At 37.4% G+C, this 25,152-nt stretch overlaps 1 protein-coding gene across 1 annotated transcript; it reads right to left on the reverse strand.

Annotated features, from left to right (window-relative positions):
- Positions 1-1,523: 1,523 nt before the first annotated feature.
- LOC111434845 (uncharacterized mitochondrial protein AtMg00810-like) lies at positions 1,524-17,972 on the reverse strand. The gene is made up of 3 exons (XM_023072201.1): positions 17,811-17,972; positions 17,055-17,420; positions 1,524-1,622 (listed from the first exon to the last, which is right to left on the reverse strand). Exons 1-3 carry the CDS (start codon positions 17,970-17,972, stop codon positions 1,524-1,526), a joined length of 627 nt encoding a protein of 208 aa, XP_022927969.1.
- Between the last annotated feature and the right edge of the window lie 7,180 nt (positions 17,973-25,152).

A 25,152-nucleotide genomic window follows, 5' to 3' on the forward strand; every position in this document is an offset into this window, starting at 1 on the left:
TACTCAGTCTCAATAGATGAAAGAGCAATGCATTTCTGAAGCCTAGACATCCAACTTATTGTTGTTCCATCTATAGTATAGATATATCCAGATGTGCTCTTGCTAGACTCTACATCTTCACTCAGATCAGCATCCACAAAACATTGCATAACTACTTTGTCATTGTCATAACAAAGTGAAGTATTGGATGTACCTCTCAAATATCTCAGAAGCCACTTCACAGCTTCCCAATGTTATTTCCCTGGGTTTGCAATGTACTTGCTACAACTCCCACGGCATGTGTTATATCAGGTCTAGTGCAGACCATAACATACATCAAGCTCCAAACTGCAAAAGCTTACGGAACTGGTGCCATGTGCTCACGTTTCTCAACTGTCTTGAGAGATTGTCCCTTTGACAATTTAATATGATTTGTCAAAAGATACTCTTGGGTTTAGTATCATTCATCCTAAATTGGACAACACCTTCTCAATGTACTTCTCTTGAGATAGATTTAATGTGCCAACAGATCTATCTCGAGAAATCCTCATCCCAAGAATCTGTTTCACTACACCCAAATCTTTCATCTCAAATACTGAAGACATGCTTGCCTTTAGATGGTTTATCTCCCTCATATTGGATCCAACAGTCAGTATATCATCCACGTACAAGAGTAGAAACACATAAGAATCAGTATATTGCTTAAGGTAACAACACGGATCCTTTTCACTCCTATGGAAATCACTCTTGTACATAAAAGAGCCAAACTTCTTGTACCACTGTCTCGGTGCTTGTTTTAGTCCATACAAGCTCTTGTTGTGCTCCTTGCCTATAGCTGCAAACCCTTCTGGTTGTTGCATAAGATCTCCTCATCTAGATCTCCATATAAAAACGTTATTTTTACATCCATTTGCTTAAGGTGCAAATTCTTCGCTGCAACAATACTTAGTAGAATTCGGATAGTAGTTAATTTCACAATAGGAGAAAAGATCTCAGCATAATCAATGTCTTTTCTTTGTGAATATTCTTTAACTACTAATCGAGCCTTGCACCTTCTTTTGCCATCTGGTTCAGCCTTGATTCTGAACACCCATTTGTTCAACAGAGCTCTCTTTCTTGTAGGTAACTCAGTCAGCACCCATGTATTATTCTTTTCAAGTGAGCTCATCTCATCATCCATGGCTTGCTCCCATTTGGTTGAATCTTTCACTTGTAGAGCCTCATCAAAGAACTCTAGTTCTCCTTCGTCAGTCAGCAACAGATAATGCAATGAAGGTGAATATCTATCTGGTTCTCTGATAATTTTTGGATGATCTCCTCAACACTTGCTCAGGTGTCACTTGTTCCACGTCTGGTTCTTTAGCAACGGTCTCAGGAGTTTCTTGAGCTTCTGTTGTAAAATCACTGAGTGAGTTTGCCTGCGACTCAAGTTCAACTCCCACTTACTTCGTAGTCTCAGAGTTTATCTTCTCTTTGTCCTTGTACATGACTTTTTCATCAAAGGTTACGTCACAATGTCTTAGGATTTTTCTATTCTTGTCATCCTAAAACCTATACCCGAACAAGTCTGAGTCATAGCCTATGAAGTAGCACTTCATAGCCTTAGCATCAAGCTTGTCTCTTTTCTCTTGATTGACGTGAACCTACGCAGTACAACCAAAAATTCAAGTGAGAGTACTTGAGTTCTTTTCCTTTTCATAGTTCTTCTGGCACTTTGAACTCCAAGGGTACTGACGACCCTCTATTGATCAAATAAGCTGCTATGCTCACAAAATCAACTCAGAATGTCTTTGGCAGTCCAAAATAAATCCTCATGCTTCTTGTCAGCTCATTTAATGTTCTGTTCATCTTTTCTGCAACGCCATCTTGTCTTGCCTTATTAGGAACTGTCCTCGTTAATCTAATTCCCTCAACTGCGCAAAATGTTTTAAACTCTGGTTTGTCGTACTCTCCTCCATTGTCATACCTCAAGCATCTAATCTCCAATCTGGTATGATTTTCAACTTCAGCTTTCCACTTCTTGAAGGTAACAAACACGTCTAACTTGTGTTTCAGGAAATAAACCCCTACCTTCATGCTGAAATCATCAATGAAGATGATGTAGAACTTTGATCTGCCAAGTGACGAAACTGGAGATGATCCCTAAACGTTTGTATGGACCATTTCCAGTCGTACTTTCTTTGGTTCTCTGGCAGCCTTTGTGAAGCTAACTCGTTTCTGTTTGCCCATAACGCAGCTCTCACAAAGACCCATATCAACAGAATTTAGGTCTTCTAAAACTCCTCTCACAGCCAACATCTTCATTCCTTTGACGCTCATATGTCCAAGCCTATTATGTCAGACTTGAATTGAAAGCACTCTCAACAACAGCAGTCATGTTTATATGCCCTACAGTGGTGTATAGGGTTCCAGATTTTGTACCACGTACCACCATAGCACCCTTCACAATCTTCTACGAACTCTTTCCAAACTCGGCTGCATAACCTGTACTATCCAATTGACAAATAAAAATCAGGAATATATCTGACATCCTTTGATGTCCACTGATTCCCTGCTGAAGTTTGTATGCAAACATCTCTCTTTTCTTCAATCTCCAAATTTTTGTTGTCGGCAAGATACACCTTTCCAAAATTTCCTAATTTGAGATTTTGAAACAAATCCTGATTTGGAGATAAATGAAACAATGCACCTCAATCCAAAATCCAGGATTCAAGCAGGTGGTCCACACTAAGAATTAGAGCATCCTTAGTATCTTCATATTTGTGATTCTTCTTTTCCTGCATCAAATACACCTTATTCATGGCCGACGGTTTTTCGTACATATTCGATAGCATTTTCAACAGATCTGATGTTGTGTAACACTCGCTCATCGACAATGCGATTAACAGGAGTTACCATCGACACTGATAACAAACTCTGACATCAAATCATAAATTTTCAACTTTTCCAATAAAAACATTTCATAATATTAAGTAAAATACTATAAAAAAAAAACAGTTCTGTTTAAAACGTTATTAACCAACAAAAATCTTAACAACGAAAACATATTTACATATTTGATGAGTAATTAGATTACCTAGTAAGTAGTTAACTTATCTTTCATGAGTTCATAACTAATCTTTACAGGTGTTTTAAGTTTTATTCGCCATTGACTCCTAGTTTCTCTTACTAGGGTCATCTGTTCATTAATGAGGTATCTCAGCTACCTCCAGCTTAGGTTACTAACTCTCTCGTGATATGCTTATCTAGAATTTTCGGACTCGTATGTAAGACTCGCTCTCGGTCAAATACGGCCCGTCTACTAATTTCTCTGGCAGCCTGTTTATCTCATATACCAACGGTTAGGAGTACTCATGCTCCCTGACTTAGCACACAGCACGTTGGTCAGGAATTCCTAGGGAATTAGTAGACTATCATACTCATATAAATAAGCCATGGCTCAACAACCAATAAGCATATCCTAAAGTCCTAACCTTTCCATTAACATGCATAACATACTCACATTTACTGCATAAATGTTCAACACATAAAACATTCTGGCAATCATTTATATCATGCTTAAATCACAGGCAAGCAATCACAATATATAATAAACATTCAATATCATCAAAGTTCATCTTAACATACTAAGCTCTTAATCAGGTAAACAACATACTCACATGTTGTAAAACAAGTTAAGAACTAGTTCAAAGATCGATATGCTACTTACTTGGTTTCGAACTCTTTTTTCCCTTAAATGTACGTTTAATAGGTATTCCAACACAATTCCTTCCTATTAGACCTATATTTTACCAATTTCAACATAAGTATAGACCAATTTTGATAGGACAGGTCAAAAGGAGTCGAACGGGACAAACCGGGAGCCAAAATAACTTCTCACGCGCCCTCACGCGCCAACACAATTTCAGGGGGTAATTTCTCACGCGCATAGTCGCACTCTCACTCGCGGCCTCCTACGCGCCTCGCATGTATCGCATGCGTTTCTTCTTCTTCCTTTTGGTTTTCTGCGATTTTTCAACTTTCCTATTAATGCCCATTGTATCTCGAAGCCATATTCCATCTCTACAGCTCTGATTTCGTTCTGACTTCTTCTACAACTTTATAGATCTTCTAATTATCGTTCTAACAAGCCCTATTTCATAATTTATTATGCAATATGAACCAAGATATCGAGATTTAAAGGTTTGGTGATATGGATTTTTTGTTACCTTTGAATAACCGTCCGATTTCGCTCGTGGCCGTGTCCCCTTCCTCAAAGGATTCCTCAGCAACAACCTCTCTTTCCTTACACTCGATTGACAACCAAACTTAAGCAACCCAAACTCGAAATCTCAGAATTTTTTTCCTCCTCTGTTTTCTGAGTTTTCATCTGTCCGCTGCTCTTCATTTTTTTTAAAGCCTAATTAACTCCCTAATTTGCTTCCACACCATCTACCAAACCCTTGATCATTTCAACACCTCCAGCCCACGCGTCCATTCTCCCTTATCCTCCTTTACAGCAGCTGCTTGACACGGCTACCGTGTTTTCGTTTTCGTTTTTGTTTTTTATTTTATTTTATTTTAATTTCCTTATTAAATTTCCTTATTATTATTATTATTATTATTAACAAACACAACAAATAAATACAAAATACATATTATCATTACTATTTTAGGTAATTACATGTTGTCTTCTCCTTGATGATATTGAATGTTACGTTTCTGGACAGCGTCAACCGGATCAGCCCTAAGGCCTGGCGATCCTAAACCTTCCACTACTCTGTGGCCATAGTATCCGGCTTCACTCCCAACAGGGGTTCGTGAAGACCTTTCTAGTATAGACAATCTTCAATCTGCATCTTCCAGAAACTGAAATCGGATACATAAAACTTTTTAATTCCAATCTTGGAAATTTTCATCTGCACAGATCATGGTGAATTTCGTCGCGCTCTGATACCAGTTGTTAGAATCGCTCAACAACGCACATACTCGATCAAGATGAACACAAAGAACAGGAGAGATAAAATTCAAGGAGGAATGAAGAAAAATTCATTTTGTAAGCACTGCCTAATGTGGTATATATATGGTTTCAATTTACTAAATAGCTTTGAAAGATTTAAACCTACTAGATATAATCTACCAAATATATCTCTATCAAATCTTTACCAAATATTTATCATATATGTCTCTATCAGATTTTTACGAAATACCTTCCATATATATCTCTACTAGATCTAGGCATCAGACTTCATATCCCAACAATATCAACAGATTCTTGAGCAAATCTCATCAACCTTGTGAACCTACAACTTGAATGAAGCACATGATACTTTTTCGTCCTCAATCCATTAATTGAAATATCGTCTACATCAATAATAGCCACAATACTGCAACTGTCCGATCTTCGAAGGTCCTATTAAAGACATGAGGATAGTATATCCTGAAATTTCATAGGTATCTCGCCCCTTATCACACTCAGGTTACAAGTCGCATGCACCTAGTGGTTCTGTGATGTCTCATATTTGTTGGGGAGGAGAACAAACCACCATTTATAAGGGTGTGGAAACCTTCCCCTAGTATACGCGTTTTAAAGCCTTGAGGGGAAGCCTGAAAGGGTAAAGTCCAAAGAGGACAATATCTGCTAGCGGTAGATCTGGGCCGTTGCAAATGATATCAGAGCCAGACATCAGATGATATGCCAGCCTTCTCGCTGTTCCCCGAAGGGGGTAGACATGAGGCAGTGTGCTAGTAAGGACACTCGAGCCTAAAGGAGGGTGGATTTGGAGGCGGTCCCACATTGATTAGAGGAAGGAAAGAGTGCCAGCGAGGACGCTGGGCCACGAAGGGGTGGTGGATTGTGATGTCTCACATTGGTTGGGTTGGAGAACAAACCACCATTTATAAGGGTGTGGAGACCTTCCCCCAGCAGACGCGTTTTAAAGCCTTGAGAGCAAGCCCGAAAGGAAAAAGCTCAAAGATGACAATATCTACTAGCAGTGGATCTGGATCGTTACAGGTTTACTGTCATAGTCTGCATCATTGCATGAAAAGTATCCTACTAGGGGCATTATGAGTGCCATTAGTGGTTCCTCAATCAGTGACTCATTGATGCTTCACGGGCCAAACTTCTTATACCCTTATTTTGTCCTTGGAACGTGGTCATCCTCTTATACATCTACGAGACAACATGATATATTATTCATACACAAGAAACTAAGTTTATGATCCTTAGCATAGGATTTAATCATACATAACAATCACGATACATGCATAGTAAAACATAACATAACTTTATAAGCAAAGGGTTTCATCGATTTTCTTAAAAGAAGAATTTGCATCTTTTTAATTTTGAATCTCTAGGGTTGATCATTTAAATGTGAGAGCAAGCCATGGAAGGACATAAATATTGGATTATTGGGAGTGGTAATAAAGTCGTGATGCATTTGAATTGTTGGTAAGTCCAAGAGACAAGTAGGAGATTTAATAACCCCACGTGTAGCCAAATAGGGTAGAGAGATGGGTCATTGTCTTTTGTAATAATAATGATTGTTGAAAGAAAAGGAACCAACACACAGCAAAAATAAATAATGTAAGGAGAAAAGCCTCAATATTCGTGCATTGCGTGTGGAAAACCCTCCTTTTTTTATTCTATCTCAGACACCATATATCACTTGTGTTTTACTTGCAATATAAGCCAAACCATTCATCAATTCTCCCTTTCTCTCACTTCAATTTCCAATGCCCTAATTCCCTTTATCAACCTACCCTTAACCCTTCCTTTTAGCCCTTTAAAAATCTCCTACAACTCAAGGGTAGGCTGAGAATAGTGGAATCCCCCACATTTTAAGGCATAGTGATACCCAAATCACTCCATTAGTATTAGTCTAAGTTTCATTCACTAAGCTATGCTCCAAGATATTTGGAATGAAACTTAATTTATTCTTAGATGGTTACAAATTTATAATAGATGTTAATTTAGATTTATGGTGCTTCTTTAATATATTTTGAGATTTATTTACATAGTGGATAATCATGGTCATAAAATATGGAAGTTACAGATTTTTCCCTTCGCCTCGGGTTGTCTCGCTATCCTTTCTACAGCTTGGCCCGCAGCAGTACCTTAACCAACCCCAAGTCTAATAGAAGCAACCCCGGCGGTCAATCCAACAGCAATAACGGAAGCAACAGAAATTAGTGGATTTATAATAACTCTGAAGATGTCTTCCGTAAAAGTTATGGGTTTTTATTTTGAGACTATATAAAATCATGTATGCTATATTTGTAAAATAAACTTGGAAAATGGAGTAAAATGAGTTTTCCTCTAACCAATGACTAAATTTATCTGTAATTCTATATAGTTTAAGTTCCATGATGAATGTCTTCTCATCCCTCACCCGGCTCACATTAAAAAGTAATTTCATCTTTTAGTTTTCTATTTTTGAAATTTAAATTTGTTTAACGTCTTTCTTAGTTTTCATTTTAAAAGAATATATTTAAATTCTTTATCAAATTATTAAAATTTATTATTTTTTTAAATATAAAAAAAAACTAAAAATCAAACAATTACATAGGAATAGGAGATGTGGGTAATACTTTATGATAGTTTTGGGGATAATAAATTTAAAAAAAAATAAAAATCTCAAAATATATATAGAGAGAGAAGAATCCCCCACATTTTAAGGCAAAGTAAAAGGATGACTTGGGGTTTAAGCAAGGTAAATGTAAGAGAGAGAGGTAATATTTTAGACTGTCAAAAAAATTCACCTGGATCAGAAACCATATCAACCATTTCATTTGTTTACGCCATCTTTCTCTCTGACATAATCTTCTATTTATGTCTCTGCCTTATCCTCTCTCTCCCTCTATTACATCACTTATTATTATTACTTTTTCATTTTTAACCACAATTTTTCATTCATTTTTACTTCATTTTGAGTTTCTTTTTAATAACTTTCGATACTCGCTATTACAAACCTGCACGATAGCAAATTCGTCATTCATTTTCAAATCAAGTTGGCATAACGTAATTAAATAATGATAATGTCTAAAGAACACATGAGTTGAAATCGAAATTAGAAGTACTTACCACCCTAACCAAAGCTCAATTCAATCACCATCTTCATATTCTCGCTAGACGTGTAAAGTAGTCTCACTTCAAGGGCCAAGATTACATCCATACTTATAACTTATACTTGATACATGTTAGGTCTAACGATTTATAAAGCAACAAATGTCTAACACTGATCCGAAAGAATCACACAAACGATGCTTTATTGTGCAAGAGCTCAAATTCTTATTAGTTTGTTTTCATCGAAACTATCAATGTAGATCAGAATGAGTGCGAGTCTAGTCGAGCCAATGAGCCATGCCTGCAAGCTTGTAGGTTGCATATGAGTGGAATACTATAAACATTACAAATAATTTATGATTTTGAGATGGAGGGTCTTAAATTTATATTGAAATTGATATCATAAATGACGAACATTATTCTAAGCCATTTACATACGTTCCAAATATAAATAATTCATCCTTTTTGTAATTTTTCAAACATACAAAATAAAATTACAATAATTAAACAAAATCCAATATCTCCTCCATGATCTTGAAAGCCAAGCTTGTTGTTTTCCCTGCATGGAGATTATGAACTAAGTAAGATTAAAAAAGAAAAAAAGAAAATAAAAAAAGAGAAGAAGGTGAAGAAGAGATTTTGGTGATGGTTGTGTGTGTTGATAGAGCAGAAGAGCGAGAGAGGCATGTTGGAGAAAGGGAGCACGTGCAGAGGGAAAGGGAAAGGGAAGGGCCTTGCACGTGCCCTGCTTCTCCAGCAGGAGTCTCTCGCCCAGGCGGCCGCCATTGATGAGGAAAGTGAAGGTTTTGGTGTGTAAGGTGAAGAAGAAGAAGAAGGTGTTTAAATAGGGAATTTAGAGGGAGAGAGAAGAAAAGATTGAGTCTGAAAATGGGTATTCTTTAAAGAATGCATACAGATAATGGCTTCTTTTCGTGTGACAACCAAAATTTTTTATGATCCTCCAGAAGCTATGTCTTTATTGTTGCTTATTATTAATGCATCCATCTTTTTCTTCTTCATTATTTACATCATGTGATTCATGTCATTGAAAACAGTGTTACCTAACAAAAAGGGGCCATTTTTCTATGTTTTTTGTCATTGGAGTTTCATCATAGAGCCTCAAATTTTGACTTGCACGATTGTGAAACACAAAATCAGATCTTGAACAACATGATATCAACCCGTCTTCTCAATTTTATTGGTTAAAACTTAAATTAGTATTAAGTTCGAGTCTACCTTAAGCTTTCTCCTAATAAGCTATATGCGAGCTAACATATGGAACACTTCCTCTAGATAATTAAGCTATAGGGTAGATATTGATTCATCTCATAATTAGAGATGTTCATTTACTACAAGAGATATTGATTCATCTCATAATTAGAGATGTTCATTTACTACAAGAGATTGGAATTCAGTACAGACCTACTTCGAATCGGATGGAGAATCCTAATTTAAATAGAAAATGAGGGAGGGACGGAGAATCTTGATTTAAATAGAAAATGAGGGAGGGTGCGCAAAAAAGATTTCTTTGTTGGATGAAAGTCCCACAGCTAATTTAGAGAATGAACATGGATTTATAATTAAATAATACTCTCTACATTGGAATGAGGCTTTTTGGGGGAACCCAAGGCAAAGCCATGAGAGCTTATGCTCAAAGTGGACAATATCATATCATTGTGAAGAGTCGTGTTCATCTAATATGGTATCAAAGCCATGTCTGGCTCTAAACTTAGCCATGTCAATAGAATCTTCAAGTGTTGAACAAAGGACTCCAAAAGCAAAAAGAGTCGAGCCTCAATTAAGAAGAGGTGCACTTTGGAGTCGTGTTCCGTCTACAAGTTTCCTCCTTAGATGACGCGGGGGACGAGGATTATATTCCCGTCTCGTTGTTTTATAAATACACACACATATATACATTGCTAATAAGTCAAAAATTTGTGAAATTAAAGGCCAAAATAATGAAATTTTGGGTTTCTTATAAATATTATGAGTTATATATTACAATTTTATAATTGTAATATTTAATTTTATTAAATTTTTTTTTAAAAATTATGTCGGTAAAATATTATATTATATTTTTGTTTGTCAACATTATATTATTTCTCGTTCGGATCCCGGTAAAAGTAAATGAATAAATTCATGGAGATGAGAAATAAGAAAGAGGGCAGAGGTGGGACGGAAAAGGTTTTCTTGGCCCCTCCTCGCCTCATAAACATCTCTGTATGATACAAATTTAATGACGTTCAAGAGAAAGAGATAAATAAATGATACTAAATATATGTTATGAATTCATTATATAAATTTTACTAATATTTCCATAAAATTATATATATATATATATATAGATAGATAGATGGATGGATGGAATTTTGAGCAAAGATTTTGTTGAAGGCAAAAGATTGTTGATGTTTTTCTGTTACTGTTAACGAACAAACCCTCATCCAATCTTTTTCCCAGATTCTACTATCAATGACGTACTCAAACCTAAATTATTGTCCTTCTTTCTCATTTTCCTCATCCATAACTATAAATAAATCAATCATAGGTTTATGAACTTAAAATAAGAAACCAACATCACCAACACATCCATTCAATCACGTGACACTAATCGGAACATAATACAAGTTTAGCACATGATGAACCCGACATTTCCTTCTGTTATGGGCTCACAAACCAACACCGGTCCTTTTCTGTATACTTTGTTCTCACTCACATGCTTTCTTAAAAATTTTAAAAAATAACCCAACATAGAATTTTTCCAAATAAAACACGCCTAATTTTGGAGTTTCGATGTGTGAGATCATGTTGAAGAGGAGAACAAAACATTATTTATAAGAGTTAAAACTTCTCCCTACTTTAAGGTAAAGGTTAAAGGGAAAGTCCATGATAATATCTTCTAATAGTAGACTTGGAATGTTACAAATTGTATTAGAGCCCAACACTGGGCGATGTGCCAGCAAGAAGACTGAGCCCTAAAGAAAGGTGGACACAAGACGATGTGCCAACAAAGATGAGTGCCAGCGAGGATGCTGAGCCACTTTCAAAGGGAGTGGAATATGAGATCCCACATCAGTTAGAGAGGAGAACGAAATATTCTTTATAAAGGGTGTGGAACCGTAGAGCCTAATTTCGAAAGGAAAAGTCCAAAGATAACGTTGATTACGTAGGAGAGAGGGGGAGAGAGAGATGAATAAAGTGTTGGTGCCGCCAAATGTGAGGGTTTGTTGTTTTGCTTAGAGAAGGCAGACAAGCAGCAGTGGCATCGTATCACACATCCAGCTTTACCTTCTTTCAAATCAAAACCTATTTTGATTCTAAAATTTGAGTTTAAAGCAATAAAATTTGAGGTTTATTATTATTTGGAGAGGGGGGTTGGTGGGAGCTGGACGATAGTGGGAAAGTGTTGGTGTTGGTGAGAGGGGACAGCAGGCACACAGAATTGCAGACCAGACCAAACACACTGCACCTTGCCCCTTGCGTGTTCTACAAACAACCTTCTTCTTTTTTTCCCTTTCTTTTTCATTGCTTTGCTCTTCCATTATCCATTATCCATTATCCACACCTGTTTTTCCAACTTCCAAGGCCACAAAAGATCATATTTATGTTCATCAATTTTGTTGCCTAATCTCCTATGCAATTAATACTCACTTTCATGTATGTTTGAACTTGGTTGATCTTTAAGTTGATTTTATGACAAGAATTATAGATAAACTTGAAATTGAGATATTCTTGTAGATTTTGTGAAAATCTTAGAGTCTATGTTTTAAAAATATTTGAATAATTGGAATCGTCTCATTATTGTTTCAAAGAATATCGTTGTTATTACGTAAGAGAGAATTGAATTTACAGGGTAGGATTTGTCAATGAATTATTTCAACTATTAATGAATGAAAATGTCACGATTTAATTTTCATGGCCTCCGGGACATAATCATGATTCGTAAAAGTATGATAATTTTTTTTTCTAAAATAAAAACGAGACATTTTAAATAGAGTACGTGCAAACATAGTTTTAAACATAAAATAAGGACCAAACTCAAAAACATTTAAAAGAAAAAAAATGGAGGTATTATGGTTGATTTATGGCTCTCACTCCACCGTCTACTCTTGTCCCTAATTACTTGAAAAGCATGGAAACACATGGAGTGAGTACAAAGACTCGGTAAGTAGCTGACTTTTAAGATCTTAATTGTGAACTTAAGCTAGAGTGCTATAACTTCTTGAGTATCTAATACATATAGCTTAGCTTGGTTCATGACATGTAATCGACCTAGAAGGCACTCCTAAAATGGTCTTAGGATCATTTTGCATGACAGATCTACATGGTTACATGATTGGTGCAAAACATGATCATGGCATCGAGCTAGTAATACATGACGTATGACATCTCAACTAGGTGAGGAAAACATGAGACCTATCATGACAACCTGCCCATGAGACATAGTGCAGATCATCCCACCTAGAACAGGAATTAGAGGCCTCATAACACAACATATTATGAGAGGTTATGGTCATTTAAGGTATAGTAGTAGCATGGTACCTTGAAAACTTGAGTGTAGTAAATTTAAGGTGTGGAGGGGTAGGAGTGGTCTTGCATGGTCCTACGGTATGCTTTTAGTACATGGTTTAGTAATAATCCTAGATTTACTTGAAATTTATGTCATACCTTATGCATGGCTTGTTGAGATTTCTAACTTAAAAGGCTCGTAAAATTATTCATTATATGAAAAATCTAAGGTTATTATTGTAGTATTGAACAATATGTGGTTGACATACAATAGAATCATGTTCAAGTAATAACATAAAGGGTCTATGGTATATGGTATATTCGGGTAACACTATTAATACGACCCACTTCGTAATTGTTACAATTACTTGATTCAAATCATTCATGTGGATACATGTAAGTGAGGTATCATATACAATGAGTTTGTATAAGACTGGATCACGAAATATTTAATCTCTCTTTATAAATCCATTAACTAAGAAGATTAATATTTTACAAATGATTATGTGTGACTCGAACTTAATCTTGAGTGAGTTATGAACCCCTACTCTAAGGCTTGTCATTTGATTTGTATGATTGAGAAGACTTTTGTAACAAATTCAATATGTCTACTATTTTGGGAAATTGACAACATGGGAAGCTAGGAACATAATTTCACACGATGGAACTCAATCCATCTCGTATACGTTAATAGATGAGTAGTTTCCTTAAATGCTGATTTCGAACTTGAGCAATAGAGTCACCTTCTCACTAGCCTCAGAGGGACTTAGTTTTTATTGGATCATAAACAAATTTTTAATTAGAGAATCAATGGTACTTAACGTGAAAGGTCAAATAGACTTTTGGCCCAGCTGTAATTCTGGACAACTCTTGAAGGATCGACTAGCTTATAATGATTATATCAATAGACATAATGACAATTTTTCATAACATATATATAATGCATACTCATTAAAAAAAACGTCATTCTGAAGTCTTTAACATGCAATTATAACCACCTAAGGTAAGGAATGCTTGCACGCTAGCTTATCCTAGCAATCCTTCCAAGTGTTACTTGCCTAAAGACTGTGTGGTTACTTACTTGGATGACGTGTGCCTTCTTAAGCTAGTTTTTCCACTGGTTAGAAGATCCAAGGTTCTTGAAATTTCTCTTGTGGGTCCTAATTCAAGTAAAATTATGGTTAATATCTATATCAGAGCAAAAAAAAGTCAAACGAAAGTCAAATAGGCCGAAAAGAGGAACTCACGTGCATCATGTACACATTGGAGAGGGAGATACATATGTTTACACGTGCGCAATAGGTGTACTTGCGGGTCGCACAGAACTGGTTCAGGTCACTGGTCAGATTGACTGAAAAGCATAACCCCTGACGAGTGGCCCACTCTTCTTGCAACACGCGTCAATTCCTCGTCCAAATGCATGACCCTCTCTTTGTGATGCATGTCCCTCGAATATTTGCTTCGAACACAATTTTCCAAAAACTAATGAATTTCCTTGTTCACCCTATTTTCTTCACATTTTTATAACTTTTCATTCAGCTCGGTTTCTTTGCTCAGATTTTAGAGTTTTAATATCTATACATAAGTATTTTTCTCGTAATTTATGAAACTACAAACTAAAATAAACACGTCCAAAGATTGTCGGAAACTAAAAACTTACCGATCTTGCGTTTCTTGACGATCGTCAGAATGTCGACTTTCGATTTGAATCAACTCCATCTTCCTTCATGAATCTTGTGCAAAATCCCTCCAATATCAACATACTAAAAATCCATAACTTAATTTTAAGAAAAGCTCTCAAATTTAAAGGAAAATCGAAATCAAGAATCTGAAACGCTTTCCTTCTATTCTTTCTCGATTATTGATAGATTTAAACAAATCAAAAGCTCGAATGATTCTCTCAAAGCTAATGAGCATTTATTGGGAAGAAAGTCGAGTGAAATTCTGACTCCAAACGACCACTTGGGAGTTGATTTCCACTTGGTCTCTTAAAACCCGAGAGTCACCCACCTTTTTTCCCTCTTTTTCTTTTTCTTCCCTCTTTCTTTTTTCCTTCCTCATTTGCATTATGATTAACGCCTCATCCAAACCCCTAATTTTTTTACCTCATTTTGACTTTGACCGTTTTTCTTTATCTTTTCTCTATTTTATTTTATATTTTTCTTGAGTTACTTGGATTTTTTTAAACGATTTTTTCTTCTTTATCATCTTCAAATTTGGCTTATGAGACTCTCAATAAAATTCTTGAAGTTTGAGCTTAAATAAAAATCAAACATTTTATACCTTGTCGGAACTTGAGTACTACAAATTCTCCTCTTTTTAAAAATATTTGTCCTCTGGAAGTTACTTATGCCTGATTCTTATGGTAGGACATCCTCTTGTCTAATTTCTTTATCCAAGTTGCTATGCTGTCTCGGCGGTAACTCCACCGAACCATGACTATGGACTTCTACACTCTGCACACCCACTTGCGTATGGTGAAGTTGTACCAAACTACACAGTCCTCTTGGAAATACTTCCTCGGGTTCCCTATCCATGAAAATGTTTCTAACTCTTGGAGTGCTCCTAGAGCTGCCCTGCTCCTTGCACGAGATGTTTTACCTTTCGGGGTTAAAAGGTCACTACTAGGGCATTACTATCTATCACAGCGTGCTCACAATCACATAAACTCCATAGGCTCTAATCCAACTGCGCATATCTATCTTTCTAGCATCGTATAGTGCTTCCACATAAATTGAGGAAGCTTGAGCTATTTCAAGCCCTAGATCTTGTCCTTGAAACGAATGATGAAGTGGTACATCTTTATAAACGTTGTTCTGACCAACTCTGGCACAAACCTGGCCAATCTGCTAGACACTAGGTCGTACTCTTCAATCGTCTTCTCACCTATTTTGATTCAAGGAAGATTACCTAATTCTTGAGTTCGACTACCACTAGGTAGGATTTCATTAGGTATGCATCTTTGAACTAGGACTATGTCACTAGCGCTTCCTCAATATTGAGCACCTTTAGGGCGCTCTCGTACTAAAATGTGTCATGTCTCTCAGCAAGTACATGACATAGTGTACTTGATACCATATAGGGCAACTCAAATATTGCACGGCTAGTTCTATAGCCTCCAATCACGCTTCTGTTGCACCTCTAATCCTCTAACTCGATACGACGTGGCTAGGGAAATCCACTACCAACAATCATAACTCATCCATACGAGAATTTGGTGTAACACCATTATATCTCCCATCGGTGTCTCCTATGAACTAACTCTATCTTGGTGTACACTGGTATATCGTCAAAGACTATAATAATGATAATATCAAGAAAGTCTTACGAACACTCGGTTAGTCTAGTCCTTAAACTCTACAGGGTATTGATCAGGTCATAGGACATAATGAAAATCTCTTAATACTCATAACGGTTCTTGAAAGCAAATAACTTGTAAGCTCATAACACCATTACATCTCCCAACGGTGTCTCCTATGAACTAACTCTATCTTGGTGTACACTTGTATATCGGCAAAGACTCTAAATTACTTTAAATTTTAATTCACCCAAAATTTATAATAATGAAACTTCATTCTTCTTCAATGTGGCATAAATTGAAATATCTTTTGATAATTTCAACAGCATTTTCTTCACATCTTCATTGAAGTATATTGTATGATTTAGTATGATTGATGTCACTTGGTTTATATCACGCTATCTGGAACATATTTTATAAATGATTTAATATGGACACGGAGGGTCCAATGCTTCAATAGAACCAAGATAGATAGATGTCTGGGATGTCCAGATGAGATGAATGACACGTGGGTCAGTTTCGATTGATATGTCCGAGCAAGCCAAGATGGACGAGCTATCTCGAGAAATTGGATGACATCACGATGTATGGATCTTTCAATGGGAAACTAGATGATGATGATGATGATGATGATGTTGGATGTAGCCCACGATCGAAATATGTCGAAACAAACAAAGGAAGAACAAAGTGGGGGGAGAGAGCTTCTTAATAGAGGAACCTTAAGCACTTATGCTTTTCCATTCTTTTTGTTATTGTGAAAAGAGCATACATTTAATGAGTATTTTTAGTGGAGAAAGTACTCACTAGTTTCCTAAACTTTCTCCTCAAGTTAAAAACCAAAAACAATCTTCTAATTAAAGCGGTAAACTTGGTCCACAATTTGGCAACTACTAACAATTCTCCCATGGTTACTCCATAAGTTAGTAACTTATTTATTACATCTACTAACAATTTCCCTAAATTTACTCCATAAGTTAGTAACTTATTCTAATAAGTCAAGTTTATTAGCTCACAATCTCACTCGTATACTTAACTTTGTTTGAGATTCTTCACTCCTAGTACCTCACTCATCTCTACAAACTTAACCCTTGCTAGGGTCTTGGTTAGAATATTTGCACGTTACTCTCTAGTGCATATGAACTCTACAACAATTTGTCTCTTCTCGACACTCTCACGAATGAAGTGGAAGCGAGTGTCAACGCGTTTTCTACATCCGTAAAATACCAGATTCTTCATCAATGCAATTGTAAATTTGTTTTCGACATCAAGAGTCATCGGCTTTAGTTCAGTTCTAATCACTTCACTCAACAAATTTCTTAGCCACAATGCCTGACACGATGCCGCAGTTGCTGCCATGAACTCGGTCTCACAGAAAGATAGTGCCATAGTTCGCTGCTTCTGAGATTGCCAAGAGATCAAATTTTCGTTGAGATAAAACGTCATTCCTTTGATGCTTTTTCTATCGTCAATATCTCCAGCTAAATCACTATCGGTAAAATCGACTAGTTCTTCAACACCTCGCCCTCTTTGATACTTCAGCCCGAAGTATGTTGTTCGATTCACATAGCGGAGAATGTTGATGTCTCTTGACTGAGCAAATCATCGTGGGAGGAGAAATAGTGTTGGAAGAAAAAAACATAAAGCGCAAGAAAATAAAAGAAATAGGAAGAGAACGAAAGCTTGGGATTTGACTTTGCTGAAATACACGGTACAAATGTTTCTCATTTGATTCGACTATTTAAAACAAAATAAATTCTAAAAATGGCCGAAGTGGCCAACAAATCTTGCGCCTAAAGATTCTTAGATGGCCAGCTAAAAATATGCTCTCCCACTCTAAGTGTATGCATCAATTCAGATTACCTAAAAACAAGATTCAACTAACTAATATTAAGGAAAACGTGAATAACCTAAATAAAGAAAACAAATGTGTTTAATCGCTTGATGATGCATCGTAGTAGGCTTTTCCATGTACTTACTCACCATTCCAACAACATATGTAAGGTTTGGACGAGTATGAGTCAAATACCTCAGACCTCCGATGACGCGAGCATACTTAGTGGAATTCACAAAGCTTCCTTGAGCATCTCTCCAGAGTTGTAACTTTACTACCACAGAATACTTGGTCAGGTTGCACTCTACCATCTTAAATTGCTACAACAACTTAGCATAGGTTGATTCCTTTGTTATACTTCAATATCGAGGTAGCACGTGAGTATATCGAGATCAGTCATCTCAAATTCTTTCATCATTTGCTGCTTGAACTCTTTGACGCCTTCCACACTTGTACTAGTGACGATCAGGTCATCAACATACACATAAAATATGAGTGCTTCAACTCCATTGTTTCTTGTATACATTGCTTGTTCTTGTATACATTGCTTTTTCTTGCAAGCACTTTAGGCATACATTGCTTGTTTCAACTCCATTGTTCCTGTCGGGGCCGTATCCACGGTCAACTCATACACTAGCAGTTCTACTTCTACTCTTGCATGTTTTACAAAAGTTAGTAGAGATAAAGGAGTGGGTGGACCTAGAATCAAACAAGACTCATGCATAATGCCCAAGAATATATAGCGTAACTATGACCACCGTGCTGGAGTTTTCCACCTCTTATCGAGTGTGTTAGGTTATGGAGCGTGCTGCTTATTTATAGCTTAGTCAACGATTATACATCTATATTTGGTAAATGACATATAAAGTAAAATGTCATAAATAGTAAATAGCTACGTATAGTAAAAAGCTATATCTGGTAAAGTTATATATGGTAGATAGTTATATATAGTAGATAGTTATATCTGGTAAAGTTATATATAGTAAGCTAAACCATATATATATCTACTCGGGCAAAGCTTTGAAAATGTACTTTCTATATTCTTTGTATTCTCTCTTACTGTACACATCTGTAGTCATCAATACAAAATCTTTAATCAATATTCTCCTTGCATTTTCTCTATCATGTTATTTGTGTTCATCCAGATCGAGTGTGTGCGTTGTTGTGCGATCCTAACAACTGGTATCAGAGCTAGGCGGAAGTCACCACGATCTGTGAAGATGGAAAGTTCAAAGATTGGAATTGAGAAGTTCGATGGATCCGATTTCGATTTCTAGAAAATACAGATTGAAGATTATTTGTATCAGAAAGGTCTGCATGAACCCCTATTAGGGGTGATGCCGGATACCATGACCACGGAGCAGGGGAAGCTCAAGGATCGACAAGCCTTAGGGTTGATCTGGTTAATGCTATCCAGAAACGTGGCGTTCAACATCATCAAGGAGAAGACAATGTCAAATCTGTTGAAGACGCTGTCGAATATGTACGAAAAACTGTCGGCTATGAACAAGGTGTATTTGATGCAGAGATTGTTCAATCTACAGATGTTTAAAGGTGGATTTATTGTTGATCATATAAATGAATTCAATATGATCGTAAGTCAACTGAGTTCGGTGGAATAAATGAATTCAATATGATCGTAAGTCAACTGAGTTCAGTGGAATAAATGAATTCAATATGATCGTAAGTCAACTGAGTTCGGTAGAAATTAATTTCGAGGTGGAAATTAAAGCATTCATTTTGATGTCATCTTTACCCGAATCGTGGGATACTGTTGTTGCCACAATCAGCAGTTCATGAGGATCTAGTAAACTGAAGTTCGATGAAATTTGAGATGTAGTTCTTAGCGAAAGTATTCGCAAACAGGAATTCGGAGATTCATCAGGCAATGCTCTCAGTGTTGATCGAAGGGGAAGAAGTAAATCAAAGGGCCCAAACAATGGGCGATCAAAATCAAGGAACCGAGGAAAATCTCCAAACAAACCAAATGTAAAGTGTTGGAGTTGTGGAGTAAAAGGTCACTTTCAGACGGATTGTACAAGACCAAAGAGGACGAAGAATCATAAATTTGGAGATGATGATGATTCTATAAATTCAGCAGAAGACATTCGGGATGCTCTAATCCTCAACGTGGACAATTCGATTGAATCTTGGATTTTGAATTCAGGTGCATCTTTTCATTTGTCTCCAAATAAAGAGTTGTTCCGGAATTTCAAGTCTAGAAATTTCGAGAAGGTGTATCTTGCCGACAACAAAGATTTGGAGATTAAAGGAAAATGGGATGTCTGCATAAAAACTCCGGCAGGAAATCAGTGGACATTAAAGGATGTCAGATATATTCTTGGTCTCAAGAAGAACCTGATCTCTATTGGTTAGTTGGACAGCATAGGTTATGCAACAAATTACGGAAGAGTTCATGGAAGATTATGAAGGGTGCTACGGTGGTACCACGTGGCTCAAAATCTGGAATCTTATACACCACTGTAGGGTGTATGAACAAAGCTGCTGTTGCTGAGAGTGCTTCAAATTCAAGTCTATGGCACAATAGACTTGGACATATGAGCGTGAAAGGAATGAAGATGCTGGCTGCGAAAGGAGTTTTAGAAGGTCTGAAATTTGTTGATGTGGGTCCTTGTGTGAACTGCGTTATGAGCAAGTAGAAACTAGTTAGCTTCACAAGGACTGCCCGAGAATTGAAGAAAGTGCGGTTGAAAATGGAACCAGATGTGGAGCATGGTTCCAAGATCACAAAGCAAGTGGGAGTTGAGCTTGAGTTGCAGGGAAACTCACCTAATGATGTTGTAGCAGATACTCATGAAACTCCTAAGACTACTGCTGAGAAACCAGATGTGGAGCAAGGTTCTAAGACCACGAAGCAAGTGGGAGTTGAGCTTGAGTTGCAGGGAAACTCGCTTAGTGATGTTGTAGCAGATACTCATGAAACTCCTGAGACTACTGTTGAGTAACCAGATGTGGAGCAAGGTTTCAAAACCACGAAGCAAGTCGGAGTTGAGCTTGAGTTGCAAGGAAACTCACCTAGTGATGTTGTAGCAGATACTCATGAAACTTCGAGACTACTGCTGAGGAATCAAATGTGGAGCAAGGTTCCAAGACCACAAAGCAAGTGGCAGTTGAGCTTGAGTTGCAAGGAAACTCACCTAGTGATGTTGTAGCAAATACGCATGAAACTCCTGAGACTACTGCTGAGGAACCAGATGTGAAGCAAGGTTCCAAGACAACGAAGCAAGTGGGAGTTGAGGTTGAGTTGCGGAGAAAATCACCTAGTGATCTTGTGTTGAGAAATGAACTTAAATGCAGGAGAGAGAAGAAAAAAAAAGTAATTATGATTTTTGTTTGTTATTTGGTCAAAAAGACCATTACGAAATTTGAGAGGGGAGAGATTAAAGTGAGGGCACGAAATTTGAGAAGGAAGAGGGCTTATGGGAGAGAGAAAAGTGAGGAAAGTTACGGATAAACTTAGCCTTAGAAAAACTATAAAAGGGGCCTTATGTATCGTTTGTAAGGTGTGTAGAGAGTAAAAGAACAAGAGAGAGAAGAAAAACAGAAAGTAATTTATTGTCTGAGTTTTGTGTAATAACCATCTAAGAACTTCTTTGTCTCCTTGTCTCTCCTCCCCTTTCGACACCCCTTTTAAGGTTTCGTGAGAGTTATTTAAACAAGCTAGATTCAGAGCGAGCGTTTTGTTTCGAGGTTGGTATCAGAGCGGCTTTATTTTTCAACAAATTAGTATCAGAGCGATTTCAATTTCAACAAATTGGTATCAGAGACGATGGCGAACATGATGGGACAAATACCGCTACCACGATTGACAAAGACGAATTACGAGAATTGGAGCATCCAAAGGAAGGCTCTTCTTGGTTCGCAAGACGCATGGGAGGTGGTCGAAGACGGTTTCAAAGAATCGATTGATACCACGGGTTACACGGTGGCGCAAAAAAAGGCGCTAAAGGAATTATGATCAAAGGATAAGGCAGCATTATACATGCTGTTTCGGGCTGTTGACGAGTCGGGCTTTGAGAAGATTGCAAAGGCAACTACTTCAAAAGAAGCGTGGGACACTCTAGAAAAGGTGTTCAAAGGAATCGACCGAGTCAAGCAGGTGCGTCTCCAGACTTTGTATGGCGAGTTGGAGAGCATGAAGATGAAGGAGTCAGAAAATGTATCTGACTACATTACACGTGTACAGACCATGGCGAATCAGTTATATCGGAATGGAGAAATATTACCCGAGACGCGAGTTGTGGAGAAAATTTTGAGGTCGTTAACAGACAACATCGAGAATGTCGTGTGTGCCATAGAAGAAACGAAGGACCTAGCGAAGTTCACAGTCGATGAGCTTGCCAATTCTCTCGAGACACACGAGCAACGTAAGAAAAAGGAGGAACCACTAGATCAAGCGCTTCAGACGAAAACAACAATAAAGGATGGAAAAATACTCAACCCACAAAATTTTCGAGGTAGAGATAGTGGAAGCCGCGGGAATGATAGAGCTGGTCGAGGTAATAATCACGAAGAAAACTACTAGGAGAAGAGACTATCGAGCCAAGCAAATTGGCGTGGAAGAGGACATATTCAAGGGCGGTCAAGGATACACTTCCAACATCCAGTGCTTCAAATGTCAGAAATATGGCCACTATGCCACAATTGTTGAGCCAAAGAGAAGGTGGAAGAAACCATCAACTAGCCTTGGATGACTCAACAAGTGAAGGCATCCTCTTGATGGCTCAAAACGAAGAGTCGAACACAAAAGGAGACGGCGGCACAAAAGATGATGGCGGTAGTCGTGAGGTAATGGAAGTTGTTGGAAATGAGGTGATACGCAGTGGATTTGGCGAAATCGCGGTATCAGAGACGAGAAAGTCAAAGAAGGATGAACAACCGAAGAACAACCAAACTCAAAGAGAGAGAGAGCTCAAATGGCCGGTAAAGCAAAGAAAAGAAAGAGCTGGAAACAAAAGTTCAACGGTTAGAGAAGGAAGTGATTGAGCTGAGTAAGAGTTCTTTCTGTCTAAAACCAGAGATGAAAAAGAGGCCAGTAAAGCAAAGAAAAGAAAGAGCTGGAAACAAAAGTTCAACGGTTAGAGAAGGAAGTGATTGAGCTGAGTAAGAGTTCCTTCTATCTAAAATAGGAGATGGAAAAGAATGAGAAGACAATCTCCGATCTTACGAAGAAAGTTGAAGAAGGTGCGGAGAAAGAGAAACTTCTACTCATGGAGATTGAAGTCTTAGTAGACGAGCTAGTAAGGGAGAAAAAAGATATAGAGATACTGACTCAACAGAGAAACTCACTCGACGTGAACCTGAATCAAGTCCAACAGGAGACAATGAATTTACGACACACGATTGAGACACTCACTTGTGATAAAACCAAGATGGAGAAAACAAGAATGCTAGTTGTAAAAGTCGTTGTGGACTTACGAAGGAAATTGAGTAAACGGAACGAAGCCGTGATGTCTGAGTCAAGCGTAGCTGAGAACTAGAAAAATGAAGAGGTGGTGTCACAAATGGGATGTTCTCGAGAAGATCCAAATGAAGTCTCACCAGAGGAGGACAACCCTATTTTGCCGCTTGAAGAAAAGAAGAGAAAGTTAAAGAGACCACGACTGAGCTCGAAAAAATGAAAACGGCGCAGGAGGAATCATTGAGTAGGAGCATTTAAGTTTATGAGGGAGTTTTGTTCAGAAATAAATTTTAGAAGGAAAAAAAAAAAGGTAATTATGATTTTTGTTTCTTATTTGGTCAAAAAGACCCTTACAAGAGGGAAAAACACTTATGGGAGAGAGAAAAGTGAGGGCACTAAATTTGAGAAGGAAAATGGCTTGTGGGAGAGAGAAAAGTGAGTGGAAGTTACGGCTAAACTTAGCCTTATAAAAACTATAGAAGGGGTCTCATGTATAGTTTGTAAAGTGTGCAGAGAGAAAAAGAACAAGAGAGAGAAAAAAACATAAAGCAATTTATTGTCTGAGTTTTTTGTAATAACCTTTTGAGAACTTTTTTGTCTCCTTGTCTCTTCTAACCTTTCGGCACCCCCTTTAACATTTCGTGAGAGTTATCTAAACAAGCTAGATTCAGAGCGAGTGTTTTGTTTCGAGGTTGGTATCAGAGCGGCTTTATTTTTCAACAAATTGGTATCAAAGCGATTTCAATTTCAACATCTTGTAGCAGATATTCAACAAACTCCTGAGATTGTTACAGAGGAACCAGTAGTAGAGCAAGTGACACCTGAACCAGTGTTGAGAAGATCATCCAGTACTATCAGAGTACCAGATATGTATGTACCTCCATTACACTATCTGTTGCTGATGAAAGGGAACCAGAGCTCATTGATGAGGCCCTACAGTTGGAGGATACAACCAAGTGGGAGCAAGCCATGGATGATGGGACGTCTAGGCTTCAAAAATGTGTTGTACTGAGGCTGAGTACGTAGCAATAGCTGATGCTGGAAAGAAGACGATTTGGATGACTGACTATCTAGAAGAATTGGGCAAGAAACAGCACGAAGAGATTCTTTATAGAGATAGTCAGAGTGTTATACAGTTGGTGAGGAACTCAGTCTATCATTTAAAGACAAAAGACAGAATACGATACCATTTCACTTGCAGGTTAGTGAAAGATGGTGATGTGTTTGGAGAAGATAGAGGGTGCAAAGAATCCAGCAAACATGTTGACAAAATGTGTTGATGTTGGAATATTGAGGTTGTGCAAAGCCTCAATTGGTATGGTGCCATGAAGATGCTCATGGTCGTTTGAGAATGAAATTCTTGGTTGACTAGATCAGTCTCTAAGTGGGAGAATTGTTAGATTATGGAGCCTCCTACTTATTTATAGCTTAGTCAACGGTCATACATAATAAAGTTATATTTAGTAAACGACAACGTGGCCTTCTTGGTGACAATTTAAGCATACTTGGTTCTTAAACCTGCACTGTTTCGAGTGACGTCTCTCACAACTTGTGCACATTGGTCTAAAACATGGTCTGTTCTATGGGTGAGCCAGTGGTTGCTTACGTTCTTAGTTTGAATTCGTCTTAGCCTGGGGTAGTGGTACCTTTGAGGAGGTAGGTGACATCTACTCCCTCTGTAACGACCCTAAATTTTCACATACTCAGAGTCGCTACTAACGTCTCATGCTCATCTATAATGCGGAAATATAACTCTTACATGAACATAATTGATAATGTAAATTTCAAAAAACGTTTAAAACAACTTCTTCTCTAGAAAACACAACCATGGTCTTACGTGTTTAAATATAAAATACTGAAATTTAGAGAAAACAAAAACAAATACAAAATAATTTAAAACAATAAAATGCAAAACAACCTATTCTAACTTAAGACTAGAAATTTAAATATGAGTCTACCCTATGCACGTGCCACAGTCTCTGCTCGCGATGCCGCCATCCTCCGTACAAGTGCGCCTTGCCTTTTCCTGAAAAATGATGTGGCACACGGCCTGAGTATTTCAAAGAATG

Source organism: Cucurbita moschata, unplaced genomic scaffold (assembly GCF_002738365.1).
Source record: "Cucurbita moschata cultivar Rifu unplaced genomic scaffold, Cmos_1.0 Cmo_Scf00003, whole genome shotgun sequence".
Taxonomy (NCBI): domain Eukaryota; kingdom Viridiplantae; phylum Streptophyta; class Magnoliopsida; order Cucurbitales; family Cucurbitaceae; genus Cucurbita; species Cucurbita moschata.

Excerpts from the sequence above, each read along its gene's own strand:
- LOC111434845 (XM_023072201.1), bottom strand. The coding sequence starts at position 17,972 with ATGGTAGAGTGCAACCTGACCAAGTATTCTGTGGTAGTAAAGTTACAA. Across the intron at positions 17,421-17,810 it reads TTACATATGTTGTTGGAATG|TCAAGAGACATCAACATTCT; the intron begins GTGAGTAAGTAC and ends TGATTTGCTCAG. Across the intron at positions 1,623-17,054 it reads TTGCATTGATGAAGAATCTG|GTTCACGTCAATCAAGAGAA; the intron begins GTATTTTACGGA and ends TGTACTGCGTAG.